The sequence below is a fragment of the Dendronephthya gigantea genome, unplaced genomic scaffold (genome assembly GCF_004324835.1).
Source record: "Dendronephthya gigantea isolate DGI-Jeju-01 unplaced genomic scaffold, DenGig_1.0 000007F, whole genome shotgun sequence".
Lineage (NCBI taxonomy): Eukaryota > Metazoa > Cnidaria > Anthozoa > Malacalcyonacea > Nephtheidae > Dendronephthya > Dendronephthya gigantea.
The window spans coordinates 1194176-1220395 of NW_021163017.1; the positions used below are offsets into that span (position 1 = coordinate 1194176).

The following is a 26220-nucleotide window of genomic DNA, read 5'->3' on the forward strand; positions in this document are numbered from 1 at the left end:
AAAATTTCATTATAATAGGAGTGAATTGCTTTGCAAGCTACGTATTAATAAATTAAGCCATGTCACTATTTCATTCGTAGTTTGAACTTTGAAAGTCTAAATACCATTATGAATTAAATTTGTTTTCATATCCCAACACCCTGATTCAATTCTACGTCCGCTCTAAATTAACTGTCATGAATCAGCAAACCAAATTAAAATGAATTTCGCATGCCATTACGAGTACGAAGCCGAATTACTGAGGCGTTAACTCATCAGTCATCAAGAGGGGCAGAGATGTAATTTCTTGCACGTCGCGGAAGGATCCAGCTTTCCTTCAATGTGTTCTACATTTCTTTTCAATTTGTCAATGACCATGTCAACCGCAGATTTGCACTACACAAAATGCAATGTTAATTTCAGAACCACCCACAAAGGCAGGGGAGGTACGTGATGACTCTAAAATGAGTGTTACTTGGTTAAATTTGACTAGTCGAAGATGCAGTTCTTAAAACATCTCAGGTCGTCAGGAGTCTCAGGACTAAGGTTCGCCTTCGACGGCTTCGTTTTTAATTAAAAGAAGATTAAAAATAATCGGAATATGGAATATACAGCGAAAAAATCAAAGTAAACGAGGTTTTTATTTGATTGCATTAAAGATTTTTAAAAGCAAACCAAATTAACAGATCTTTGATATGTTCTGTAACCTCGGTTTGTTTCAAAAGACGAATGAAAAAGTCCAAAAACCAAAATAATGAAATGAAACAAAGACTTCGTTTACGTTTGATTTGGTCGTCATCTATTCGATATTTTGCTTATTTTTCCTTAGATTCACTGTATAAAAGATTCGCTGTAAATGCTGATGGATACTGAATGGACCGTTAAAAACAAAATAAAACAAAACAAATTACAGAAACAGACTGAACTACAATTATTAGGGATTTCATATTGATACATTTTATGGAAGCCATTACTTGAGTTGGCGCCATATCGTCTAGTCATATTGGCGTTTGCTTGGATTTTAGAATCTTTGCTGATTTAAGTTATTGTTCTAGTTTAAAGACTAAGAGCTTATTTTAGCAAAAAACAAAGAGGATCCATTATTTATCCAGGTTTATTAATATATACCTGAAGCCCAGAGCCAAATTTTCAATTTTTATATGCATTCAATTTTGTTTATATTTCGCTTTGCCCCCGGTTGGCTTCACTACAATGAACCTAGTTCGTGTTTTCCTGGTTTAATATCAATGATACGTTTTTTAAAATCAGTGAAATCAAAGCCAAAGCGGCTTAAAAGCCCCGAATCCTATATATGACGTAGCAAGTGTATGACGACTTGAATTGAAACGGGTTTACAACGAAAAAACATACGAAACTAAACAATGACGGAGCATCAACCGCTGGCTAATAATTTATACACACAAAATTATATTCACCTGATCAGCGAGTACTCCAAAGACGCTACAATATGCATTCAATTCATCTTCAATTTCATCCAGTGTGTTGATGAAATTTCCCAAGAACTTATCCACAGTATTCATTACCATCATGCACATATCGCAGAGCCCGAGGGTGGATGACCTCGAGCTAACTCCATAGCTTTCGGTGAGGGTTTCAACGTGGCTGGTTATCGTCTTGTTACAAAATCCAAGCCGCTCGCAAATATCTTCTGGCGTGAGTTTCTGTTCGATCCATTCAATGATCTGCTTGATTTCCTTCAAAATCAATTTACACTAAAAAGTCAAGTTGTAAAAAAATTATGTATTATTGTATATGATGAACGATAACACTGCTTTGTAGTGCTTTTGAAAGTAGAGAGCCCTGACAAATCTCAAATACCTCTTGGTAAACAGGAACATCACCCAGTATGGCACACAGGTCTTCAACAGCTATGATAATCAGTTGAAGTGTAGCATTACTGACTGTTAACTCAAACTTGATAAGATCTACTACTGCCGTGCACACCTCACATTCGGTGATACGAGGGAGGTTAAGATTCTCGATTGAACACTTTAACAAAGATTTGCAAATATTCTTCGGATCATCTCCGTTCTTAATCATCTTCACATACGTCTCAAGATTTGTTAAGTATTCGTCATTCTAGATAAATATGAATTACTTTTGTATAGAATAATAGTGGCGATGAAATTTCACGCACAATTTATAAGAAACGTTGACTACAAACTATAAAACATATAGCCACATTGAATGGTTTGTACTGGTTCGAACAGCCCAATAGTTTAGCGTGTGTTTTTGAAGATATCAACTTCGAAATTTTCCGCGCCGGTGTAAAAAAACAGCAGTTTTCGCGCTAATTTTCTTTCTTTCAGCAAGAAATTCAATTTAATAAAAAATTGTCAAGTGTAGATGTCATGCACCACGCATACTTGATGTAACCAACCCCCAAGATTAACAAGTGAAAATATACGAGAAAATGCTCTCGGAAGTAGATTATATATCTGCGCTTATATTGATTACCTGTCGTGAATATGCCTAAACACATTACACAAGTTATGTTTAATACCTGTAGAAAAGATGGGATGATCTTGAAAAGGCCTCTTAGTTTCTCTGTTATTGCGTCCACAGTTTGCGCTTGATTTAGAGTTTGAAAACGAATGAATCTCATGATGTACTCACAAGACTGACAATCCGAGATGGAATTCACTTCTGTGCGATCTGCCGATGTGGCGACGCTAGCAGACTGTGTCATCTGAAGTAAAACTGCTAAGAAAACCGAACAAAACAATCCCGCCTTCATGTTGGATAAAATTTCGCTGCGGTTTAGAGATGCTTGATTTCTTTCGAATACCTTCTTGGATAAATGCCAAGCCCTAAAGTCTGTATGATGCTTTTATCTTGTAATCTGATATTTCGTAAAGATTCTGATGGCGTCAGAACATGACTTTGAGGTCCTTTGCAAATTGAATTAGAGCCAAAGGTCTCTCCCCCAGGTGAAATTTTGGGCCTCCTCGGAGAAAATGAAGTGAGTCATTGTCTGTAATGCAAAAAACCTGTATGTGATCTTGCCCATCGAAATTGTCCATCATTGATGCCACAAAATCCTGCACAGAATGTTTAGCACGAACCTTGTCTTAAGTCACACTGGCGGCTTGCTATCCCCCCCTCCCCCCCTCCCCCCACCTCACCCCCCCTCCCCACCTCACCCTCTCCCCCCACCTCCCTAAAACTTCTGCTATACGCCTCTGAAATTTCTCGTGTAACGCGCCCTATTGCAATAGTTTGCTTCCAATTCATAAACGTATATAACAGTCCTGGTGCATTTCCATCTAAATTTGGGGAATTTAATTAAACAGGACGTCTGAATACATAAAGTTATTATTGAACAGTTGAAACATTCCCACGCGAAGCGAAATTTAAACACTGTAATATTTCAATCAGAGATATTGATAAGAGGGATGAAAAACCATATTATTCCGCATGGAAACACCACATCGTGGTCTCCTATCACTGATATCCGTGAAAAATCTTGATGCTGCTCAATTCTTGAAGATTGTGGCTGACTGGCTGAAGTTTATTTATCCCAACAAATACTTACAATTCATCTCTAAACAAACATAGCAGCCTTTTTATACAACATAAGTATAAAATGAGCTTCGGTGACCTTGAATTTAAATGCAAATATTCACACTTTCTTTTTAATCATATATTCTATCTAATCTAACCGTTTTCAACGGCCATTATAACGACTGTGATACTTGAGCAAAGTTAGTAAGTTTATTTGCATATTTAGTTGCATAGAAAGTCAAACAAGTATCGCAATTAGATGATTGTTATATGGATGTCATTCCTTTAATAATTATTTATTCCGTTTTCATTAAACTGTCATTTCTCTTGGAAAATCTGATTACTCAGCTGCGAAAACACTCGTTGTTTTTCGAATCACTCTCATGATTTGTGTTATATAATTAACTTTACTTGTGGAGAGTCAAACCATTCATTTCAGTCGGCAAAGAAAACGGACCGAATACTAACAGTGTACATCGGTATAAAGTTAACTCTAAGGAACACGGGTGAAAGAATGATAGTCATACCTAAATTGATCTGTATCTTTGGGTTTCTTTGTATGCTGTCGTTAAACTCGGCATCGCAATGGAAAGAATTCACTGATAAAGAAAATTCAGATGTAGGTTATCCAGCATAAAGCTACGGGGCTAAAATCTGTGGTGAAGATCTGATAACGACGAAAAACGACACTCTTGAATTGAGATGTTTTAAGAATGCGCAAAAAGCTAAGAGCTAAGTCCTAAGAGTAGACCGAACACTTATAGTGAAGATAAATTTTACATTATAGCGCGTCGTAGTTTGAAACTTGAAATGCATGTTTTATATCTTTGTATATATTATAGGTGCATATTTTCTACGAACCTGAACCTTCTGTGTTCAATGGCTGCGGTTGTCGTGATGGTCAACCAGGACGCCCGGGTCGGGATGGCAAGGATGGACAAACCATTGTTGGGCCTGCAGGAAAAGACGGGGTAAATGGCGTGAATGGTAGGGATGGCAAGAACGGAAGGGATGGATCAAAGGGAGAGAAAGGGGATCCTGGACCACCAGGGAAAGTTGATCCTAAGGTACACCTGAGCTGTAACTTTAGGTGTTATGCATTTTTTCCCTGTTTTTATTGTTTTAAATGTTTTTGACATTCTTGCTGTTGTTGTCGCAGCTTTCGTTGTATTTGTCAACATTGTTGTGGTGTCTTGTGTTTATCATATCTGATAACTGCGGGAAAAGTTTTTATTGAATTGCAAACATATCCATTCTATATTCTTTATGTTATATGAATAGGAACTGGAAGCTTTAAAAGCTCGAGTGAATATATTAGAGGCAACGGTAAGATTGTAATCTTTTCGCTTGTAAAGTTAACCACGTCATGTAAGAATAAGCAAGTGGACAAGTTTACATGACATTGAACGATTTACTAAGACACGTTGGCAATTGGCATTGGTTTATTCTCCCAGCTTTGATAAAGCAATTGAGAAATTCGAATGGCATTTGTCTCAACGGGACTAATAAATTGTCACTGACATGTCTGTAACCTGTTCTTCCCAACCCAAGTTGTTGACAGACTGCAGGAGTGTTTTGTTGTCCAACATGTAGTGCTTTGATAAGCGATAACCGATATTAAGCTTATGACAAGTTTGTCGCAAACTCTATACTATATTATGCATGGCGATTCATGGAGAAAGGCATTAATTTAAGGCAGTAAAACAATGCTAAGGCTACCTCAAGATTTAGGTTAACTATTAAAACAACGTGAAGTAGCGTGAATTAATTTACTAGATCACAGCAGTCGAGAAGAAAGCAATGGATGAGATTGAAGATGTAAGAGGTGCTTTTGAGCTGCGGGTCAAGCATCTTGAACAGCTTATAAAGGTAATGTGAGATACTCTCATTAGTGAAAATATCTACTCGTTACTTAAATTCTTTCCAAAGATTTCGTACGTTTCGGTTACCCAACACGTGATTCAACGGCAAAGTACAAAGTACAAACTACAAACTGAAACGATGGGTCAGGTGTATGAGTTCAGCACCAATTGCCCGACCTACTTACTACTCATTTCATCAAAAACTGCCGAATTTTGGTAGGATTCGATAACAATTTGCCTAATTTTTCTTCATTCAAATGTTTCTGTGGGTAAGGGTCACCTGCCACCCCTTTGCCATCTCACCCCGTACGCTGGCAGCGAAGCTGGGATGGTTGTAGAGCTTTGATTGTGTCACTCAGGCCTTGCTCGGGTAGGGTCGCAGCTCCTCGCAAGAATGATTTTCATTGGCTGAACTTTACAATACATTTTTGTTTCAACCAATAGTATAGCTTCGTTCTTTAGACAGCATAGAAAAGCATATCCAATTGGACGAAAGCTTCCGAGCACTGCGACATGTCCCCCTTGGTGAACTATGACAGGAATAAAACACTAATCAACTATTTTACTTTAAGAAAGTCAATGCGACCAGGTCAAGGACACCAGGACCACGCGGACCAGTTGGCCCTGAGGGACCACAGGGGATACGAGGAGCGCCAGGGTTGAAGGGAAAAGACGGATCCCCTGGCAAGACTGGTGCTCAGGGGGCACGAGGTCCCAAGGGTGAACGAGGTATATATAGCTCGTGTTAAAATGCATTAATCAAAATAGGTTTGTCGTTTGCATTGGTCACTGGCGTGCTATTGGAAGTGACGACATGTATGTGAAGCCTTGGTTTTTAAGTGCCGAATAAGTTATAATTAAATTATAACACAATTTCTTCAAAGGAAACAAACATGAAATGCTGCCTGAGCTTGTAACTGTGCGCCCTACATTATAGTTTCTGATCTTTGGAGTCTCGTAAAGATTACACACCTTGTAGCAATTGGTTGAAGCAAAAACTGCTTCTGTCAAGATGGCGGGCTACTTCGTTTCTAGAGTAGTGTGTTCTCCTTTTAGGACCCCAAGGTTCGCCGGGAATGGCTGGCTCCGAGGGCCCACGCGGAGAACAAGGTCCCAGGGGTCCACCTGGTGAAAATGGCGCGAATGCGTTACGGCAGTGTCGGTTTGGGAAAAGTAGTAACGAAGCAAAGCAGAAATATAGCAACTATGTGTTCGTCGAAGCCAAAGCTTCTATGGTAAGAGCCGAGAAATATGCTGATGCTGTAGTTTTGATTCAAAATGACGTCATACACGGATAGAGGCTAAGCCAAATGTAGTCAGCTCTGAGATCATGAGCGGTAACCTATATATTAACCCACTTTGAAAGGCTTTTGAAGGTAACGCATTTTCAACACGACATATACATTGTCTATCAGTTTGTTTGGCAGCCATTTTGAAAGGGCATACAGGCAGGCAGACAGGTAGGCAGGCAGGCAGGCAAGACAGAGAAGCAGGTTGGCAGACAGGCGGCAGATGAAGAAACAAGCAAACAGACCGAAAACTCTTCCATTCTCGTCCGCAGAACTACAAGATCATCGGAGCGTCTTGCTCAACAAGGAAAAGTGCCGAAGGAAGCTTGTATAAGTTAGAAAATGGCCAATACATGTGCGCATGTACCGGGAAAACCAAAGGAAAGTATTCCTGGCAACTGGATTCGCGTCGTATAGTTCGTCGGGATGATGACGATAAGGATCGCTATGATTGCATAATCAATTATTGGGAGTGCCCGATTGTTTAAGAAACATACTTCATGTAACAGGAAGGATACATAAAAATAAACTTAATTGAAAATTGTGTTCATTGGTACATTAAGGAGATTAAAGTCTTTGACCTCGAATAGCCGACTGTGCTTCTTCCACTGCTTCAGGATTTGCACCGTATTATCGAAACACACGGGCATTAAATTCCGGACGGAATTAGTTCCCTGGCCGATGATCGAAATTTGAGGTTGATTTTTTCCAGAATTTTTTCGAATTTAACTTATGGCTATGTCTTTATGTTTAATGGTATTTAGGTATTTTATTTGTTTTGGCCAAGCCCATAACTCTAAATAATTTTCATATTTTGCCCTGGGGAGCTATTTGTCGTAAACTGTTTACCTATAACACCCCTGGTGGTCAATCGTGACTTCACCTTATGCAACTGTTATGCAATATCCGACGTTTGTCGGGATTTTCGCTTGATCTCAGTCTTCAATGCTGGATCTTGCTTAGTATTATTAATCAAGATTGCAACCAATTTGTAGCCCGAAGGCTAAATTACAAAGTTTTTACACTAAACAAGGTTTAAGTCTATGTTAATTAATTTACATACTCTAATAAAAATACTAGTACATCACTAAAGACACTATATATCATATCAGCTGTACTTTTTTTTTTAATTTTCAATAAAATCGAAGACACTAAAATAGTAGATATATTAAATTAGACAAACCTACCAGTCTTTTTTGAGGTAACTTGAGATAAAAAAAGTTTTTATAACGATCTGTTTTGCACAAATAATCTTTATATGTGCGTGTTGATCGTAAATCTTGCCCAACGGAAGACGACAGTCGGGAAACAGTTCTACTAAGTTATCTTTCTGCTTATTTTTTTAAAAAAAGAAATTACATAAACTTTCCCCTCGATCTTTTAATGTAATTATTTCTATGCTATTTATAGTGCGTCTCAATAGCTTAGGAGGGTGAGATAATGAATGCTCGTTTTTGTATTTTCTCAATGTCCACGCACAGAAAAGTCTGGTATGTTAAAATGCCATACCTCACAGCCATATTCTAGAATAGGTCTAATTTGCGCGGGCCATCTTCTCCCATCGATTTACTCGACCGAAACGTTTGCAGACAGAAAGTCTCTTTTCACTTCATTGCAATGTTTTTCCACAATACGGAACACTTCGAATTTCTCCACGAGTTCATCCCACGCCGTCTGAAAGATTGTTTTGGGGAGAAAACATACCAAAATATGCTATGATGAAGATTAAAAGCTGCGCGCAATATAATTAGCGTCAGTCTTTTCCTGAAGATCCGTATTTTTTAAGGGGCACGTGACGCCCCCGTCTTCCGGCCACTCAGCGGGAGCCAGAAGCCAATCTAACGGACGCGCCGGCATTCCTCAGCTATATATGACCTGGCAATTGACAGAATCAGACATTTCGTCTGAAATCCCATAAGGTAACTCGCATCCTGGAAGGAAGATATCTCGCTTGAACTACTGCAAAGATATACGCAAATCGGCCGATCTGCTTGTAAAAGGTGAGCCAGTATTTTTATTTGTATTCAAAATACGACACCGCGTGAATCTTGCATGTCAAATTCAAATACATGAAGCAATGTATCCTACAGTGTGAAACTGTCTTTCAGTAACTATTTTCATGTTGCTCTTGCTGTGGTTAAGGTTAGACTATTTAGACCAAAAGAATGCAGCTGAATTTTCTTGGCGCGCGATGGCAGTATAATTAACATAAGCTCCGTTACTGGTGTAATTTTGCGCTTTGAAAATGCGGGGGAGCGCCCAAAGCAATGGACAGAAATTTGAAGTAAGCCGGTAGCGTTATGCCAACGGTTGCCTAACTATGATTCACATCGGCCCGTGGACTTTAACCTATCTCATGATGCACGATTATTTCACGTGCGCTAAACATGAATCATGCATGGCTCACGCAAGACGAATATAAAACAACTACAATTTTATACTTCGTAAGATTGAATTGTACAAGTCCTGATTGACTTGTGTAAATTCTAGGGTATGCTACGTAAGTGGCAAATTAGATCCGGTGTAAAAGTCTATAGCGAACGGCGATGTAAACAACTACTGTGTATATTATATAAACTACGATTGTTCCGGAATCTCAAAAGTATACTAAATGTCCCAAAAAGACTAGCTCTTTGGAGTGAAGCCGCTTTTGGTATCTCAAATGCCTTAATGACTGCCACAAACGCGCGCGGGCTTATAATCAAAAGCATATACCTAAAGCCCTAGACAATACAATTACAATTGCAATTACAACTAGTACAATTAGGTTCTGTAAAAAACCCAAACTTAAGCTCAATATATCAATATGAAGAGATATTCAAATTTAATCAACGACTTGAACTTCAAAACATACTGTATTTTGCCTCTCCTATTAGTTCGCCTTAGCCTGTAGTGCTCAGGTATGGTTAAGTTCAGTTTTACGATCGAAAGTCATAGACATATATCTCTGCCTTTTGTGCAGATGGAACAAGATTCCCGTAAAGTATATATAACAATATACTCTTTGATTGCCGTGTCTACGCGAAAAGTCAGTACGTTTTCATTGAAAAGGAATCTTGATGAAAGCTGGTCCTATGATTTGCAAGTTCTTAGAAGTGAAATAGTTCGTGCGTGCGGCCGTCTATAGTCTAATCAGTCTAGGTTTCTAGGAAAACATTAAACGGTATATTTCGTTTGTTTTGACATTTATAAGCAAAGGCCGAAGGGCGCCTTGGTCATGAGATATATGTTTTCTTATTCTGTCAACATAAGAAAACATAACATAGTCATGGTTGGAAAAATCATGGTTGAAAGAAGAGTCTGTCTTTATTAAGAAGTGTGTGTCTCACACATATACGTACGTGCATCATTTTGGAAACCTTTGCGATTCAGTTAGCTATTGGACACTATATAGGGAACGTCGCAACCCGAGATGAATTTAAAAAGCATAAAATACTTTTGAAGCATTGAAATAAACATGGCTTAATGAACTAAACAAGAACAAACATGAAACATGCGCCGTATATTCTCAGAATAACAACCGGCACCGAGCTAGGCGCTTATTAGCTACAATATAGGCTACCTCGAACACACAAAGTTATCATTGACATGATCATTTCTCGCGTTAATCATGTCTCTAACTTTGTCATGGAGTGACGATACATTTACACATACAGTTCACTATAGCCTACAGTATATAGGCAGTTGTTTTGTGAAGAATTTAACGGTTCCCTAGCTTCCATTTCGTTACGTTCCTGTATTACCATAAAGCGTAAAGCTTTACAGGTGAATTCTGGTGTCAAAACAGTTGTGAATAATTCAGTTAGCTATATACGTTTGTTTATCTACCTTTGTCTAGAAAAATGACCCCTTAATATGGCTATCCCAGATCACATAATACGGTTCGAAGAAACGAATTTATGGACGTATGTCTCGACGTAACAAAAATATCGACGATTTAACAGAGCATTTTATATTTTTTCAACGTTTTTATTGGGTTTTAGGTTCCTTTAAAGATATAATAATGTGATAAAAACGTGAGAATTATAGCGTGTCTTATCCCTACCACATGCTGTCTGATCCTATGTATAAAATAAATCTTTTTTAACTTATCCGGAAATCTTATGCAGGCTTTTATCAATATCTATAAGCCAGTAAACGAAGAAAGTTCATTGAGATTCCATGGAAAATTTCTTTCGCACTTTAGCAGTCCACCAACGTATTAACGATTCCATGAATACGGGTATAGGAATTCCGGCATGAAGTAAGAGGAATCCTCACCAGACTCTAGGAAAAACGTCATATAATGTGTAAAACCGCATAGCTTGGTTCCGTGAATTGTTTTAAAATGTTCAAAATATACAGCTATTTCACCTCTCGGCACTGTTCGGCAAATTTCGCTATAGTCAAACTTAATCGCAAAACACCTCCTGTTTTGTCACCGAAAATTATTTCTTATTCCCCCGACACTTAACTGCGTAACGCCACTAAACTTTGCCGCGTTGCACTTATTTTGCACTCATTTTATCATGTCACGTTTTATCATGTTTCCAGCCCAATTATCGCGTACATGTTCGAACCATAAAATCAGTAATAAATACCTTCTCTACGTGTGCCCGCCTGCATTGCACTCGCAGACCTCTTTCATAAGAGTTGCGGTTAGCGATGCCTTTTTAATTTGAACGATTGACCCTGAATGGCGTAAGAAACAACCAACAACAGATGTAGCCGCATAAAAGATGTAAATGCACAAAAGAGTTTATACTCGTTAACCGCGCAGACGAAACAGATGACTCTGTGCTTCACCTCATGGACCTAAAAGAAATTCAAAATACTCGTTATCAGTATTTCAACAGTGCAGTTGACTGATTGCATTCAACGAGATTAATTATACAAAGAAGAAATATAAAATCGCCGACGTTTTAGGCGGGATACATAGACGGCCCAGAGAGTGGTTTAAAACCACCTCAAGCACCCCTGCGCGCTCGCCTTTTTTCAACTGACCTCTACACAAGAACTGAATGCAACGCTATATATTTTACTATTAAAGCGCCTGGGTTCGAGGCTAGCGCATAGACTGGTTTAGGAGAGTATCAAATTTTGTGGATAGTAAAAAGCTGTGAAGATTTTTCACCAGTAGGGACCAAAGCGAATTGGTCAAATCTGTCAGAGTGACTGAACATTTACTACAGAGCATTCCTGAAGAAAAATCCGTGACAACCAACACACTCGTTCTTTCCGCTTGCGCGAAGCGCCATTGTTTCTGAAGCCCGCCACGCCCGAATGAGCTGATTGGATGCTTGCGTCGTATTTTGTCTCCACTCGAATTACTCCATTGCCGTGAACACGGTTGTATGAAAACGACTTCGTTCTAATTTCGTGGTCACGTATCTAATGATATTATATCCCCGTTTACCCTACGCTCGATTTTTTGGCACAGCATGGCTAAAATGCCCATCTCATGATTTCTCATCCATGATCCATGCTCGTCCTTTGTGGCTTTTTACTGGTAACCTAAGCGCTAATATTATCTATTCCTGGGTGGAAAGATGTTTCAATACCCCTTAGCTCCGCCTTGCTGAAACTTTTGCGGGTAAACTACTCGTTTTAACGTGGTTAATTTTGATATCGTGACCATGCGAATCCCGGAATCCGGCGTAGTGTAAACAAGGCCTAATTAAAGTCGGTTGTTTTCGAATTTCAATACTGCACCCATTCACATACAAAATACAACACAATTTCCATTAATTCGTATTAACAATGACTTAGTATTACACTCATAAACAAGTAAAGACAAGCGATATAATTTCCCGACTTTTATTTTACCCCAGATAATGGCGTCAATCATGAAAATGCCGAAACGTCAGGAAATTATATCGCTTGTATTTACTTGTTTATGTATTTCCATTATTACTGCACCGAATTGCTGAATATTGCACGCGCTAAAATAGGCCCTGTGGTGACATTGAATACGTTTGAATACTATACATTATTAAGTTAATATATTTTTGCCATTGCAGTTGTCCTCGCTGTTCTACATATAGATCGCCAAAATCTCTATTGACAGTAGTGTAAACAAAACGAATTGTTTTCATTACGCTCGCCATACCCACAGGCAATAGCCATGTGTTCTGGAAACTTTGCTGTGCCTTCTTTTTTATGCCAACGCAAACAAAAGACAGCGGTTTCTTGCGTGTGTTGTCGTAAATCGTCCAATAATAGCGCCAGGGTGAACTTATTCAAGCGTAACGTTGAAAAAGATATCAGTAAAATTTTGTTTGTGTCAACGCTGGAACCTCGTCAACATCAAATTTCAGCCATTATGAATGCTTTGAAGCATACCGAGTTTCCTGACCATCATTCTATTGACTTTTTTATGACTTAATCTCCTATTTTGTAATACAGGGGCCGGTTGTTCAAAGCTAGGTTAACGCTAACCCTGGGTTAAAATTTAATCCGCTGCTTTGGTTCATATGGTTCTGCACCGCTGTTTGTTTCAAGACTTCACAAAATAAGGCTTCTATTGATCAGCAAAATATTTTGTGAAATAACATGTTCAACTTCGTAAACGAACGTTTGAAAAAAATTATGTTAAAGTTTGAGTTAACCCTGGGTTAAGCTAAACGGCTTTTGAACAACCGGGCCCTGGTTATCTAGGTTGTTGTATTTACTAAAGGCTGAGCTTCCCGTTTCAGTTGACCATGTCTATTTTTGTTTAACACAAACGGCGTGATTACTGAATTCACGATCACGTAGATGGTGAAAATTGTTTACAAAAACAAATGGATGCTTTTAAAATGAAAAACATCAATCAGAAAGTCATTTCCTTTGTTGTTACAATTTCACCTCATTAATCGTTCTTTTTGTCATAGTTTTCATTCACGCACTCTGGTAAATGATGCGCACGACCGCAATCCTTTCCGCTGTCGTTCAATCAAATGAAATTGCGCAAATCTGCCGAAGGGATGGTGAGACAAATACAATGATCCTAATCTAACGTAGACATAAAAAGACATCTCGACGCTTCGACCTAAGGGCCTTCTTTATTCAGGAGTTGATGCGAAGGCCCTTAGGTTGAAACGAGGAGAACAGCTCCTATCACTCTTGAACAAATGAAAAACGATTGCCCAACTCTCTTAAACGGAAGGGGTGTAAGGGGGGAAGACTTCCCTTGAGGAAGGTCTGTCCAATTGGTAGATGTCACTGTTTGAAACTGTTGACTGCGAATGATTTTTATTATAACAGGACAAGACATCCCAACTTGTTCATTTCTACTAAAATCCAATATCCACTTCGGTTGAGTCGATCGTATTGTATGGAGAACAGAATTCTTCATAATAGTTCCCATTCCTCTTTGTATCCACAGCTTCGGATGCTGCGCTAACGAGTATATAATATAATATATAGTATATATTCTTTTGCACCTTTTATATAAATTGTCCCGCATATGATGCAAGTCAGAAATCCCCTTGTGTTAAAATTGTCGCAATGCACCCGTGAATGCTACAAATTCATGAATCTGCACGAAATAAAATCGTTTTTGACCTCCCGTGTCGAGCGCAAAAGAGAAGACAAGAAGGGTACACTTAATTCAAATACCATCCTATAACCTGCATGACCCACATTTGTGAGCATTTTTGTCGTTGAAGCTTGAGAACCGAAAAAACATATTCATTCTTATTAATGCAAGGCCAGTAAATTAGGTCCTTCGCCTGACGACATATTAATTCCTAATCAATCAATTTCCATGCTATTTACTTAGTCCATGGAGAAATATACTGGAACTTAATGATTTTCGTGGCGCCCGATAGACGGTGTCGCTTTCTCATACCATATACAGTTTCTATAATCCACCATTCATTGACATTGCGAGACTGAGGTATCATCTTTTTGTTAAGCCAATATGTTATTTGCAAGGGTTGCTACTTGCCAAACCACAAGATAAATTAGCCAAATTAGCCAAATGCTCTCAGTATCACCATAACCTCGGTTTTCTTAAAAATATAAATCAAAGGGTCGACTATAACAATGTTTGGCTTCTATTAATGATAGATTACGGTTGATGTCGCAATTGTAAAATATTCACATCGGGCAACCAATGTCAAAATTGAGGCGATAGATTTATAGATTGATAGATTTTCGATATTTAAAAAAAAACAATGTGACAGAAATTCGACAAAGATAAAACACATGCAAAATTTGCAAATCATCTGCAGATTGCTGTCCAAAATCATGCAAGCAAAAATTATTAATCTTGTAGTCGTTTCTAAAAATACCAAAACTACACGCTGAGTCTCCACCTCCCCCCCCCCCCTGATTGGTACACACAACACAGCATTGTCAGCAATCATCGAGCTCTTAGTTTAGCGCATGCGCAAAGCGAACCTAGGGGCGAATGTCATGCTGTGTGACAGATATTGATGATAGACGCGGGACAAAGGGGGGCTTGACAGTTGACAATTGGTTAAAAAATACATGCAAGTAGAGGTAACCTGAGCTTGTGCTATTCATAAAACGAGATCAGGATTGCAACACCAAAGCTGATAGTCTTGTCTGTGATTTAACTGATCTTAAAAGATTCGTAAAAGTTATTTAGGGTGTGTAGCAAAGTTAGCAAACGGTTAATAAAAGATTCCTGCAACCCAAGATGAAAAACGATACTACTTTTGTGACACGTGATATCTCCAAAACTCCGTTTCCGGCCGCAAAGGATGAATGATGTATTTTACTCTGAGTCGATAACCAGGAAACGCTCAGCCCTGGAGCTTAAATTTTATTCTTTATCCACTTCAATACTCGGTTACATTCCTTGCCGATGTTTCCAGTGAGATTTGAACTCGCATTTTCGGGTATCCATATGGTCTCGCTACCCATTGAGCTATCCATCCAGCTAAATATGTTCGGTTTGGTATCGCGTTCTACCGATTTAAGTGCGCAAAAATATTTCGTAACGACTTAACGCTTGCGGTGGAATTTTCTTGTTGCTTTCTCAGGCTCTCAGCAATGTCAGATTATTAAGAATTTGATATTTCATATCTATGAGGATAGTTCTGAATTACGCCCGTTTCTGACGCCGAACTTTTCATGTGCTGTGTGCTGAATCGAATTAATGCAAAGTTCACTTAAACAAAGACTTTAACTCATTTACATTAGGTTCAGCACATGAAAAGCGTGACGTCTAAACCAGGCCTTTGAATTGAGAGCCTACAGATTTGAAACAATGTATTTTTTTTTGCTAAACCGCAAGAGTGTACTTTACAAGCTGCTGACGGGAAAGACAACTTTTGCTATGGGGGCTCTTATTGTAGTATTGCAATTATGTGAACAATTCGATTAAGTGGCGTGCCCTTAGTCCGAACGATGCCATGAATTCTGTTACCGGACTATATTGCTTACGCGTTGAACTAAATCTATTTTCTTTTATATTACAAGCTAGAAACCTATCTATTATTAGAACGTCTTTGGTCTCTACAATAGCAAATTTAGTGTAAATAGGGACCATTTAACAATGACGCCATCGGCTTCGATTATTCATGGCAGATGCAAGATCCAGTATTACTTATATTAGTAGCTTTATAATCAGTGTCTATACAAACAGCAAAATGTACTGCTGGGTGCTGACAGGGCCCCCGCACGTACAAATTTTGTGATTCGCTATGCGTCTTTAGTACAAAAATCTCAGTCATGTTGAACCAGGAATATAACGTTTTCGGCTTTGCATTTACAAGAACAGCTTGCGAAAAAATCTTTTTCTAAAATGCTCGAAACTTGCAAGCTATACATAGCTATATAGACAGTGGATATAAGCGCCCAGAATGTGCTATCAAATTACAGCTTGTATTCGGTTTCAAAGGGTTTTCTTTGCATAAACATCTTGAACTTGTGACAGGCTATGATCTCGAACAATAAGTCTCGTCTATCTGCACGATCAAAAAGGCCCGGTTTTTGTTTCAGTTGACGCGACCATCTGGTTAAAGGAACGCCGCATCGCCAAGTATAACTGGATCTTACTTTTACAGGACAAGGACGATTAAGGACGGCATAAACAACGCGTACGGGTGGATATTGGTTGGATGCCCACATCAGGTTGCCGGCACTTGCAAACGATCACATATTTCAAAGGTTAGTAAAGATTACAGAGCTAATTTGTAATAAATTTTAACCCTGTCCTCAAGGCCCCGTGGTATGCCTATAAAGCACAAATCAAGACCAATCTAATGCCCTTCGGCGATGCGCGACTTGCAGGACTTTTCAAAAAAGGACTATCGGACATTTTGATGTGAAATCGGCATTCTTTTGCATAAAAGGAACGTGGGTTGCATACTTGCATTACACCTTATCTTTGCGGATTAAATAGGGTAGAAAATCAGTTTTCAAACAGTTGCTGGTGCATGTATTGGTATTCTCACCATCGGTTGGCAAATCTAGATTTTACCGCTGCGAAAATTACATAATGAGGACATTATAAATTTATAATCTTCATTCTTTCCATGACAGTAAGTGCGCAAACTTCATTCGTGGATGAATTCGGACCAGCAAATCGGTCTCCATTTTCCAAGCATGCATGCTTTATCCCGATGCTTGTCACGCAACGAAAGCTTTCCGCAAACGCAATTCAAATTGCAGAAAGGGAAAAGATCTGTGTTCTTTCCTGGCTCGCGTGTCTTTTAAAAAAGCTTCTTTATACATTCTAGTTCACACAAGTGCGTCTAGTAAGCGAAGCTCCCCTTATATATAAACTACGTTTGTAGCTATTGTGTGGGCAGAATTTTTTAAATGGAATGCAAGAACAATATTGATCTAGCCCAACATGCAACTTGAATGAAAATCTGCTGCAGGCTGCATGAGCTAGCATGTTACATTATAATGAGACGCATCAAGCATCTTTCGCCTGTATAAATACAAGAAAGATTAAAGAAACTCGCTAGCTAAGCTTAGGTAGTCTATTATTGACGCAGATATATCTGTATTTGGTTTTGCGAAGTACGCTTTTAAAATACCATTGGATCGTGAAAAGTACTTGTCTGACTCGTCAGGTCTATGCGTTCTTGATTTCTCTACACTAAAATGAAAAATTTAAATAAGACAACATTGAACAAAATCAACAAGGAAAATATAAAATAAGAATGTTATTGTATGCTGTAAGAGAACTATATGATATCTTGGTTAAATTATAACCGATTAAATACCCTTTCAATAAATCAATGAAGGCTTTGAATAATATCTTCAAAACTAAAGGCGGTTATTTTAAGACATTTATTTATTACCCTCTATATGCCTTGTTTGAGTTTTATCACAACACTCATTGCTATAGAGCCGAACATTTCTTCTAGAATCGCTTCTAAATGTCTTTCGTTGATATTTTCTTTACCTATATTTTGAAATAATCGTGATACACTAAAGTTTTAATGCAATTGAATCGATATAGCTACCAGCGAGCTCATTTCGTCTTCGATTTCTCCTAGCGTGAAATTCGTTTCTTGTCTGAAATCAATCGTTCGAGGTGTAAAGTGAAACGCGATGTTTATTAACACGTCTTATACTGCTTTTAAATCCCAGCAGAGATGCGCTGTTTATATATTCAGGGCGTTAGGCCAAGCCAGGAAAACTATTTGTTTTAGTCAAATAGTATTTAATAGATCTATTGATATATGTCTCCAGTTTGTCTGCAGATTTACGTTTATAGCACAGAAAATATTGTTGACTTAAGAAAATCCTTCCTGCGTATTACACATACAGTAAAAGGATTACAATGTTGGATCGACTGAAGTTAGTTTCGTTTTAGATTTTTGAAATGGTAGCTTTGTGCATGCCTATGCGTAAAAACGATGGCATGCTTGGATTTCGGATCCCAAAGAGACACGATGAGAACCAAGTTGACACAATCATTTAATAAATAGCAATTTAAAAGATTGATCACCTAACAAATTTATAATTTCTCAGCCAGCCTTGCTTGTTAAGTTAATGCAAGATTTAAGTGTCTATCGACACACAGGTTTGACATATATAACTCAGCCATAAATTAGCATTGCTTGCGCGCATGCTGCAACGAGGCGCAAAGTTGAACACAGTTTTTTCGCATACAAAGATAATTCCCAAACACACGAGATTTGTCCGAATGCGGGGCGCCATTTTTTTTAATTTCCGAGGGTGAAAACCTTTTTCGAACAGCAGCTTTTCGGAGCCACGCCGAACAGACGTGTGTTAATTCACAACATCGCAAAATCAATAATCTAAAATTCAAATAATTTCCTTCGCTTTCAAAACTCTTCAAACTATATCGTTAGGATCTAGTAGCTATTCACTATTTACTCTATATATAAAGAAAAAATAAATCATCCAGCATAGAATCAACCTGCTTAATTGATTGTAGTTATGGTGATAAAAAAGTAAAGAATAATCAAGGATATTTGATAGAGTAGTCATTATTATTCAGGTAGACTGTTGTTGCATGAATGCATAATGCATTCCGAAAAACATTCGCCATCTTGAAACACGAAGACAAAAATGTTTTTGTGGTATTTCTTAAAATGGCCACATCATTTATCAGGTTTTATCAGTTAGCAATTCAATACTGGCTTTGTATTTTATTTTTTTTAATGTCGGTATGTGTTCGTTGGCCTTTTTTTTACTGTATACTTAACCGGTGGAATCACACAGATGCCACTGTTTATATAACTTTTAAGATCGACAATTGGAATCGATTACGGGATTCTGAGGATAGATAACGACTATCAAACAACTATGTCTGTGTTCTAGGATTGTGGTTGAGCGACATCCCGTTTAAAGACTTGCTCATATTTAAAAAAAATACCCGCATTGCAACGTTTTTTATCCTTGTATATATTTCGCACGCAAAACCAAAATTCCATAGGCGCCAATTATGAAGACTGTCATTATCAAGACATTATTAAAATTGAAATAAACGTTTGTTGAATTCTCACAAAAGCTGCAGTTGAGTGATGGTGTTTCGCACTCTCTCAGCTTGATATAATTATGTTCATGTGCATTGCCCCGTGTTGCCGCGTCATCTAGTGGCCTCTCTCTCTCTGAGATGAATCAGAATTTCTTCTGTGCCAGTGAATGTACTCGGCTTTCGGGTAAATATACCTGAGATACATCATCCAATGGATAATTTCGAAAGGACGAGACCTATGCAGAACGTGAAAACGGTCACGGATATAGGTTTTAGTTTCGATGGAAACATCTGCACTAAGGCTGTTCGGAAATCGGGTCAAAGTGGAAATCATCCTGAAAAAAACGATCCAAATTTTCCGGTCGAATTTTCCTCCTGATCGTGCTGCAAGATAGGAGCCATTTGGAGTTCATAACCTCACAATATTTACAGAACAACATCAACTTTTTAATCGCTTTCCCATATGCTATAACTCTTCCTAGGGATTCTTGGATACCTTCCAGAAATCCCAGATATATTCCCGGCTCGACAGGAAATTTTATGACTTGCAGGTAACGCAATCGGTTATGAAATCGAATGCGCGTCTTAATTGATTCAATAAAGAGCGCGCACGTATATCGCGACTTGCGGTGATGTTTTTCTGTCAAAATTTAAGCAAAGCGTAACATTAGCTGAATACCTCAATCGCGCTGCAGGAAAAATAGAGAAGAAAATACAAGCTCAATCGAGAATTCGATAATATATAACCCTTAGCCCTTAGGGGCGTAACGTGAAGCTAAGAATTTGGGAAGTTGGTATTGGCGCTGTACCTTTGCCCCGAAAAAATTCATAATTAATGAAAATATACGTGCATACTCTATGAAACTGTTGTGAGCAAAAGTTTCATATATTTCATATTCATAAACAGCTTATATCTGAACACATGTTTGTAGCCTGTAGGAGCATTATCACGCGTGTATTATATATACCTAAGATGATATAAATCAAAACATAAGATGTGATTTACAGGTAACTATGATGGCGCATGTAAACAGCTTTATATAAGCACAACTGCACAAGGCAACTGAGGCTGTTTCTGGCATGCTCCGTTCAGAATATAAAAAATAAGACAGTTAATCAGACTGCATATTAGAAACCAGTGAAAGTGTCTGTAAAATACTGTCCGTTGATAATTTCAAAGTGGATTCTTTTCTGTATAGGTAAATATTCTTCTGAATAAGATAGGCGAATAATTAGAATGAAAATTAATTGTTGGCTGGGATCCCTAAAGGGTAGGATGGACTCGAAAGAAAAACAATCAACAGAATGTTAAATTTGCTTCGCATTAAGATGCATGCATCTATACAAGACGACTAGACATCGACCGTGCCAAAAGATAAGAATCGATTCGCAGCGGTCAATATACATATTTTCATATCAAGGAAATCGTTATTTCAGAGATGTCTCGCGTGGCCAGGATTTGTCGAACGCGGGTATTGTTGTTATATACCCCTTTGTTGCATGGTAAAAATATTATGCTTGCCTTATATAACCAGTTGATAAGAATTCGTTCACCCCATTCCGACGGTGGGCTTTCTTCGAACCATTTTTGATACGATATGCATGGATCGCGTGGATGGTGATGGATCAATTTCGTTCATAGGGCAATAATGTTGCAAACTGATTAAAAAAACAGGCCGCAATAATTCGTCTTCAGACTTAAAGAACTTAATATCCTAATATCCTAATATTATCCTAATATCACACGTCTGACACAAGACCATATATAATTTCAGGTGAAACGTGTCTGTATTCTTCAACACAGCATTTGATCGCAATGCTTTGAAAATCATATTATACACTACAGAGATTTGTTCTTTCTTCAGTCAATATTTCCAAAGCGAATCGAAAGAATGCAGTATGCATGAATTTGCGCACGAAATGGCCACCATGCAGATAGAATATGAAGCAGATTTTTGTCAAAATCCATAAAACCTGGGAAGTATTCCAGTTTAAAAAATAGGCATGATGATAACGTGTTGATGTATTTTATCTTTGCTAGACAGTTCGAAATGACTTCAGCAGAGGCTATAATAGATTTAGCTATAAGAATCACTTACTTAACACAAAGACAAAGTACTTCCTAAGCAGGGCTTATACTTACTCTAAAAGCGCGCCCACTCCGTGAGCAGGTCGAAAAAAATTGGCCAACTTGGCAATCAAATTAAGGATCAAATACCAGACTCATAAATGCAATGCATTCTGTAAGAATCAGATAAATATCCATAAATATCCTCATTTTTTCCAGTAAGCATTGAAAATTTCCGAATTTGGTAGTTCTTAGGCCTATATACAAGGTTTCCAAATAGTATACATCATATCCAATAATTCTGCAAGAGCAATTGTTTGCATGAATGCAATCGATCAAAAGTTCAAATTTCCCTGTTATTGGAATAACCACAATTAAATTTAGGGATAGCTGAGCAGCATGAGTTGTATTTACGAACCTGCACCCAGGCTGAAGTGACGCGAAAGTGCACATCCTACATGCTTCCCTAAAAATGTGTTTTCCCTAGTGTAGTGATCAAGCGTTTGTAAAGTTTATCGACATTCTGCGCTATAAACAAATTCGGCATCTTATTCCAAACAAATCGATTCTTGTAAATCGAAACACGAAAATGTATTGGGTTACATGTATTCGAAATGATCACCATATGACCCAGATAGATGTCTGGTCGTGCACAAAGAGTCATCATTATTTTTTAAAATTACAGAAAACATCTGTTTTTCCATGGGCATTGTGAGACAGCGCTCGGTGTTAACAATCATTTGGACTTGGACGTGACAACTGCTGTGCGTTCTAGAAAAATAACGCTAAATTTGGAGATCCTAAGCCAATTCTTGACATAAGATTAAACCCAGCACGCAGCCGGGGTAAATCCGAGTCGTAATTATGATTATCAAGGCCAATATCCTCTTGCAAACATCATCCGATTCAACCCTTGACGTATGTGATTTGCTGATTTCCCCGAGAAGAGCAAGGCTATTGGCGCACAGCTGATACAAAAAGCAGTTGCTATCGCAGTGTAGGAAATCACATGCGTCAAAGGAAGCTGAAATCAGACAATCACTGTAGGATTGTATGGCGTGTCTAGCTGTGCATGCTCGCACAATCGATTTTATATTTTTTTCATTTTAAAATGTTTGCAAAGAAAACACAGACTGATCACGACGCCTAATTATTTGAACGGGCGGAGATGAAAGGTGTACTCTAAGTTGGATATGAAATTAATTTGATGCATTGAATCGATACACGTCAACAATTCCCCTGGGAGGAAAAATTATCCGACCTTTTATCCAGTGGCTAATAAGTTGAAAATCGCCGCAAACATGCCGAGGTTCTTTCACGCTGGAAAACCAGCATTAGCAGTTCTTAATGGCAAAGAAAAATCTCTTCGTATACGTGCACACCTTTTCCCAATCGTCCCTGAGCCGGAAAAATGCAAAAAATTGTAAACTCGATTATGTTTTAAGAGGTGCGAGGGTCATTCGTAATATACATATGCTTTAGATTTCGCTTCCAAGCACCACGTTGCACGGGATCCGAACCTCCACTCTAGAGCGAGTAATTCAAAGCAGATAGCTTGCAAAACCGGTTACCGGTGTAAGTATAGTTTTGTTTAGTCTGAGAGCAGAGCCGGTGTGCGCCATTAAGTTCAATGGGTTCCTGTCGTGTGTGTTAACACCAGTGTTATTTATAGTCGAAGCATGAATAGAAACTTTATCGCGATCTTGAAAATTTTTAATGATTACGTACAAATAACAATGTGTCACTCTTTTCCCTATCAGCAAGTAGGCGTTTCGTGTTTTTTTCATTGAAAAAAAATTGTGTGAATGTTGACATTGAAATAAAGTAAAAACTTTGCGCATTCACATTAATTACATTTAACGGGTCTGTCATTTTGAGGTGAGCGCAATTCAGAGGTCTTCGTGGTCGCGTATGCATGCATGAGTGCTGAAGAATATGTTGTTGGACGTGTAGCCGCGTCATCTAGTGGCCTCTCTCTCTGAGATGAATCAGAATTCCTTTCTCCGCAAATGAGCTACTGTTTAGTTCGCGATTGCAAGCTCAGGGACATCAGCTCATCCCAACTTACCTGCACATTGTGCAATGTGATTGCTCTATCGTAAATTAAGGGCAGAATTTGAACGACGGGCATCATGGAAATATTAGGTCAAATTTGCACGACACCCAATTCAGATTTTAAGAGCACCGTTTTGGCGATACTTATATTTACCATTCTTTGTGTAAACATTGAATATAGGGAGCTCTGCATGCTTGGTATTTACACAACACATGCAAGTAAATTAGTAGCAGTAGGAATCGAAATATTTTTGGTCAGGCGCTAAAAACCCGGTCCCAATGAGATGATCGACGCCCCCATGCACAGTTTCATCTTTCACGTTTGCGGATGCTAAAAATACAACCGCGTGCAATATCCGGGCACTTGGTCAATGTCCAAGTCATTTCATGTGAAGTGGTATGCATCTCGCGTTCTGAGCACTCGGACAAAGGCTGCGCTGGATTCCTCATTGCTCCGACTATCTCATTAGCATATTTTCCGCGACTGTCGTCTGGTTGAAATATAATTTCACAATTTAACCAAGTAAGTTGCACGTTTAAGTTGAAACGTACGTTTAAGTGATTGAATCTTTCTCCGACTATGTGTTAGTGGCGTGGATATCGCCATTTTGCGATAGATTTTCTTCCCCAAACTACAGGAATATTTTGTGCAATATGGTAAATAATAATACGTGCATGTTAATTGGACATCGATGTACAAATATATACACATTCAAACCGCTTCGTGTTTACATGAGTAGTGCGTGTACAAAACAGTGGCCATGCAGTTTCCTCGAACCGGGCTTGAATTCACTGACCGCGATGATCGCCATTTGAAATTAATCGTGTTAGACAAATTTTACATATCTAAACATTAGATTTAATGCATGGGATTTGTTATGCCTGAAATATAAGTTTCGACCTAAAAGATTTGCCAGAAGACAAAGATTAACTCTGTGGTTCGACTACATATTTCTGAAAGAGTTTTGTTGTAAATTTAAGGCGATCAATGATGAGAGATCTTGTTCTTCGTGTATTAAAAACGCTGACATTCTCGCTATCTTAAATATTGCGCTTGCACACAAATTTCAACTAAATCCGTGGATATTTCGAAGGTGTATGGGGTCTAATTTGAGACAATTATGCTCTCGAATACTGCAATAATTTCACATCATCTTTGTCGCATGTTGGTTCTAATCGCTACATGCATGAATAACATTATGGCAAGATCATAAGCGACTTTTTTGTATCGTTTCCGCGGAAAATTTCGCATCCTAAAAGATACGTTCGAAGGGTAGACTATTCCATTCCACAAATCGAGCGATTGCCCAATAATTATCCGCATAGAGCTTGGAGTAAAACGTCTCATGTCAGCTGAGTCGCAATGGATCGATGTCACAACCTTGTATGTATGACTATAGCTCAAGTGCAACATTCCTTCGGCCAGACCAAGCGTCTTAATCAACTCTCATACTCTTCAAGTTCGTAGAAGGGTGCAGCTTGTTAGATGTTGTTGACCGCTACACTCGGTACGTCAGTGCACCTGAAGTAGTTGACTCGCAGCTGTTGCATTGCAAGCATGAAGCACCGGCTTTTTGCTCACGCTGGACGATCAGAACTTTTGATAAAGCATTGAGATATAGAAACAAGTTTCCAATACATTGTGAAGTGGAAATCCAAAGATCTAACCATTTCGTTACATTCAAATAAATATATATTAGAGTTAACCTATGCAGTCCGAAGTTATCCCCTGTTATACTAGATGTTTCTTCTCGCATCCCATGCATGCAGACATGCAGACTTTGTTTACCAATTATGGAAGCGCTGCTATTTTGTACATGTTACTGTTGCAAAACTGTATCAATAAAGAGCATTATTCGCCTTCGTATATGTTTCCCGTCGCTCGGGTTAAATTTATAGCGATTTCAAAGCAACCTTACGCTTAATTCTGGAGAGATATGTATAAAAGCACAAAGTCAAAGGGTGCGACTATTCACCTTCATATCGACTGCGAAATGCGATTTTTGTGCTAAATAAGTGATGCAAATTGGTTAAATGAATACGATATTTCGTGACATCGATGTTTAAACTTTTTACGTGCCTTTAACAAAGTCCACCAGTCAATATTAATTAATTTAAACCTAAAGCTTCAATTTCTAGAAATAACAATGGTTTCGCGAGGTTTTTTATTACGTGTGTGATAAAAAGAACAGTTTATCAGCACGTCCCACTTGCCAAAGGTGCTGAGAAATTCGTTCTAAGAATGGCCATTTAAGATTGCCATATTCGCGTCATTTCAGACCGTGAATCTTCGAGAACTCTGGCGATGCATGAATACGCTTCTGTTTGGTGTGATTTTGCGTCGTAGCGAGACTTTCGTGTGCGAGTTAGAAGTAATCTATACAGTTGCATGACAGTTGAATGTCCAAACAAGAGGAATCTCTCAACAATTATATATTGTCTATTGAATTGTAAGAGATGGGGTGATGGTGACCAGACGGAGAGCTGCAACCATACTGACGCCATGCATTCACACGGGCGATATTTTATCGACTATTAATAGGCAGT

The 26220-nt window shown here is 38.4% G+C and overlaps 2 protein-coding genes and 1 long non-coding RNA gene across 5 annotated transcripts in view; 2 read left to right on the top strand and 1 right to left on the bottom strand.

Annotated features, from left to right (window-relative positions):
• Nucleotides 1-247: 247 nt before the first annotated feature.
• On the bottom strand, nucleotides 248-2852 carry LOC114517076 (prosaposin-like). Its single transcript, XM_028536720.1, has 4 exons — nucleotides 2504-2852; nucleotides 1819-2079; nucleotides 1416-1712; nucleotides 248-375 (listed from the first exon to the last, which is right to left on the bottom strand). The coding sequence occupies exons 1-4, from the start codon at nucleotides 2735-2737 to the stop codon at nucleotides 262-264; spliced, it is 906 nt and encodes a 301-aa protein (XP_028392521.1). The 5' UTR covers nucleotides 2738-2852; the 3' UTR covers nucleotides 248-261.
• Nucleotides 2853-3947: 1095 nt separating this feature from the next.
• LOC114517292 (collagen alpha-1(XXIII) chain-like) lies at nucleotides 3948-7234 on the top strand. Its single transcript, XM_028536969.1, has 7 exons — nucleotides 3948-4123; nucleotides 4347-4571; nucleotides 4786-4830; nucleotides 5281-5373; nucleotides 5939-6095; nucleotides 6423-6601; nucleotides 6928-7234. The coding sequence occupies exons 1-7, from the start codon at nucleotides 4019-4021 to the stop codon at nucleotides 7141-7143; spliced, it is 1020 nt and encodes a 339-aa protein (XP_028392770.1). The 5' UTR covers nucleotides 3948-4018; the 3' UTR covers nucleotides 7144-7234.
• Nucleotides 7235-8521: 1287 nt separating this feature from the next.
• LOC114517006 overlaps nucleotides 8522-26220 on the top strand; it is a 46602-nt gene continuing 28903 nt past the window's right edge. Inside the window, exons 1-2 of one of the 3 annotated variants that reach the window (XR_003686346.1) lie at nucleotides 8522-8655; nucleotides 16589-16756. This is a non-coding gene — a long non-coding RNA (uncharacterized LOC114517006). Of the gene's footprint in view, nucleotides 8656-16513; nucleotides 16757-26220 lie in introns of those variants that run through there. The other 2 variants (XR_003686345.1, XR_003686344.1) reach the window with 2 other exon arrangements.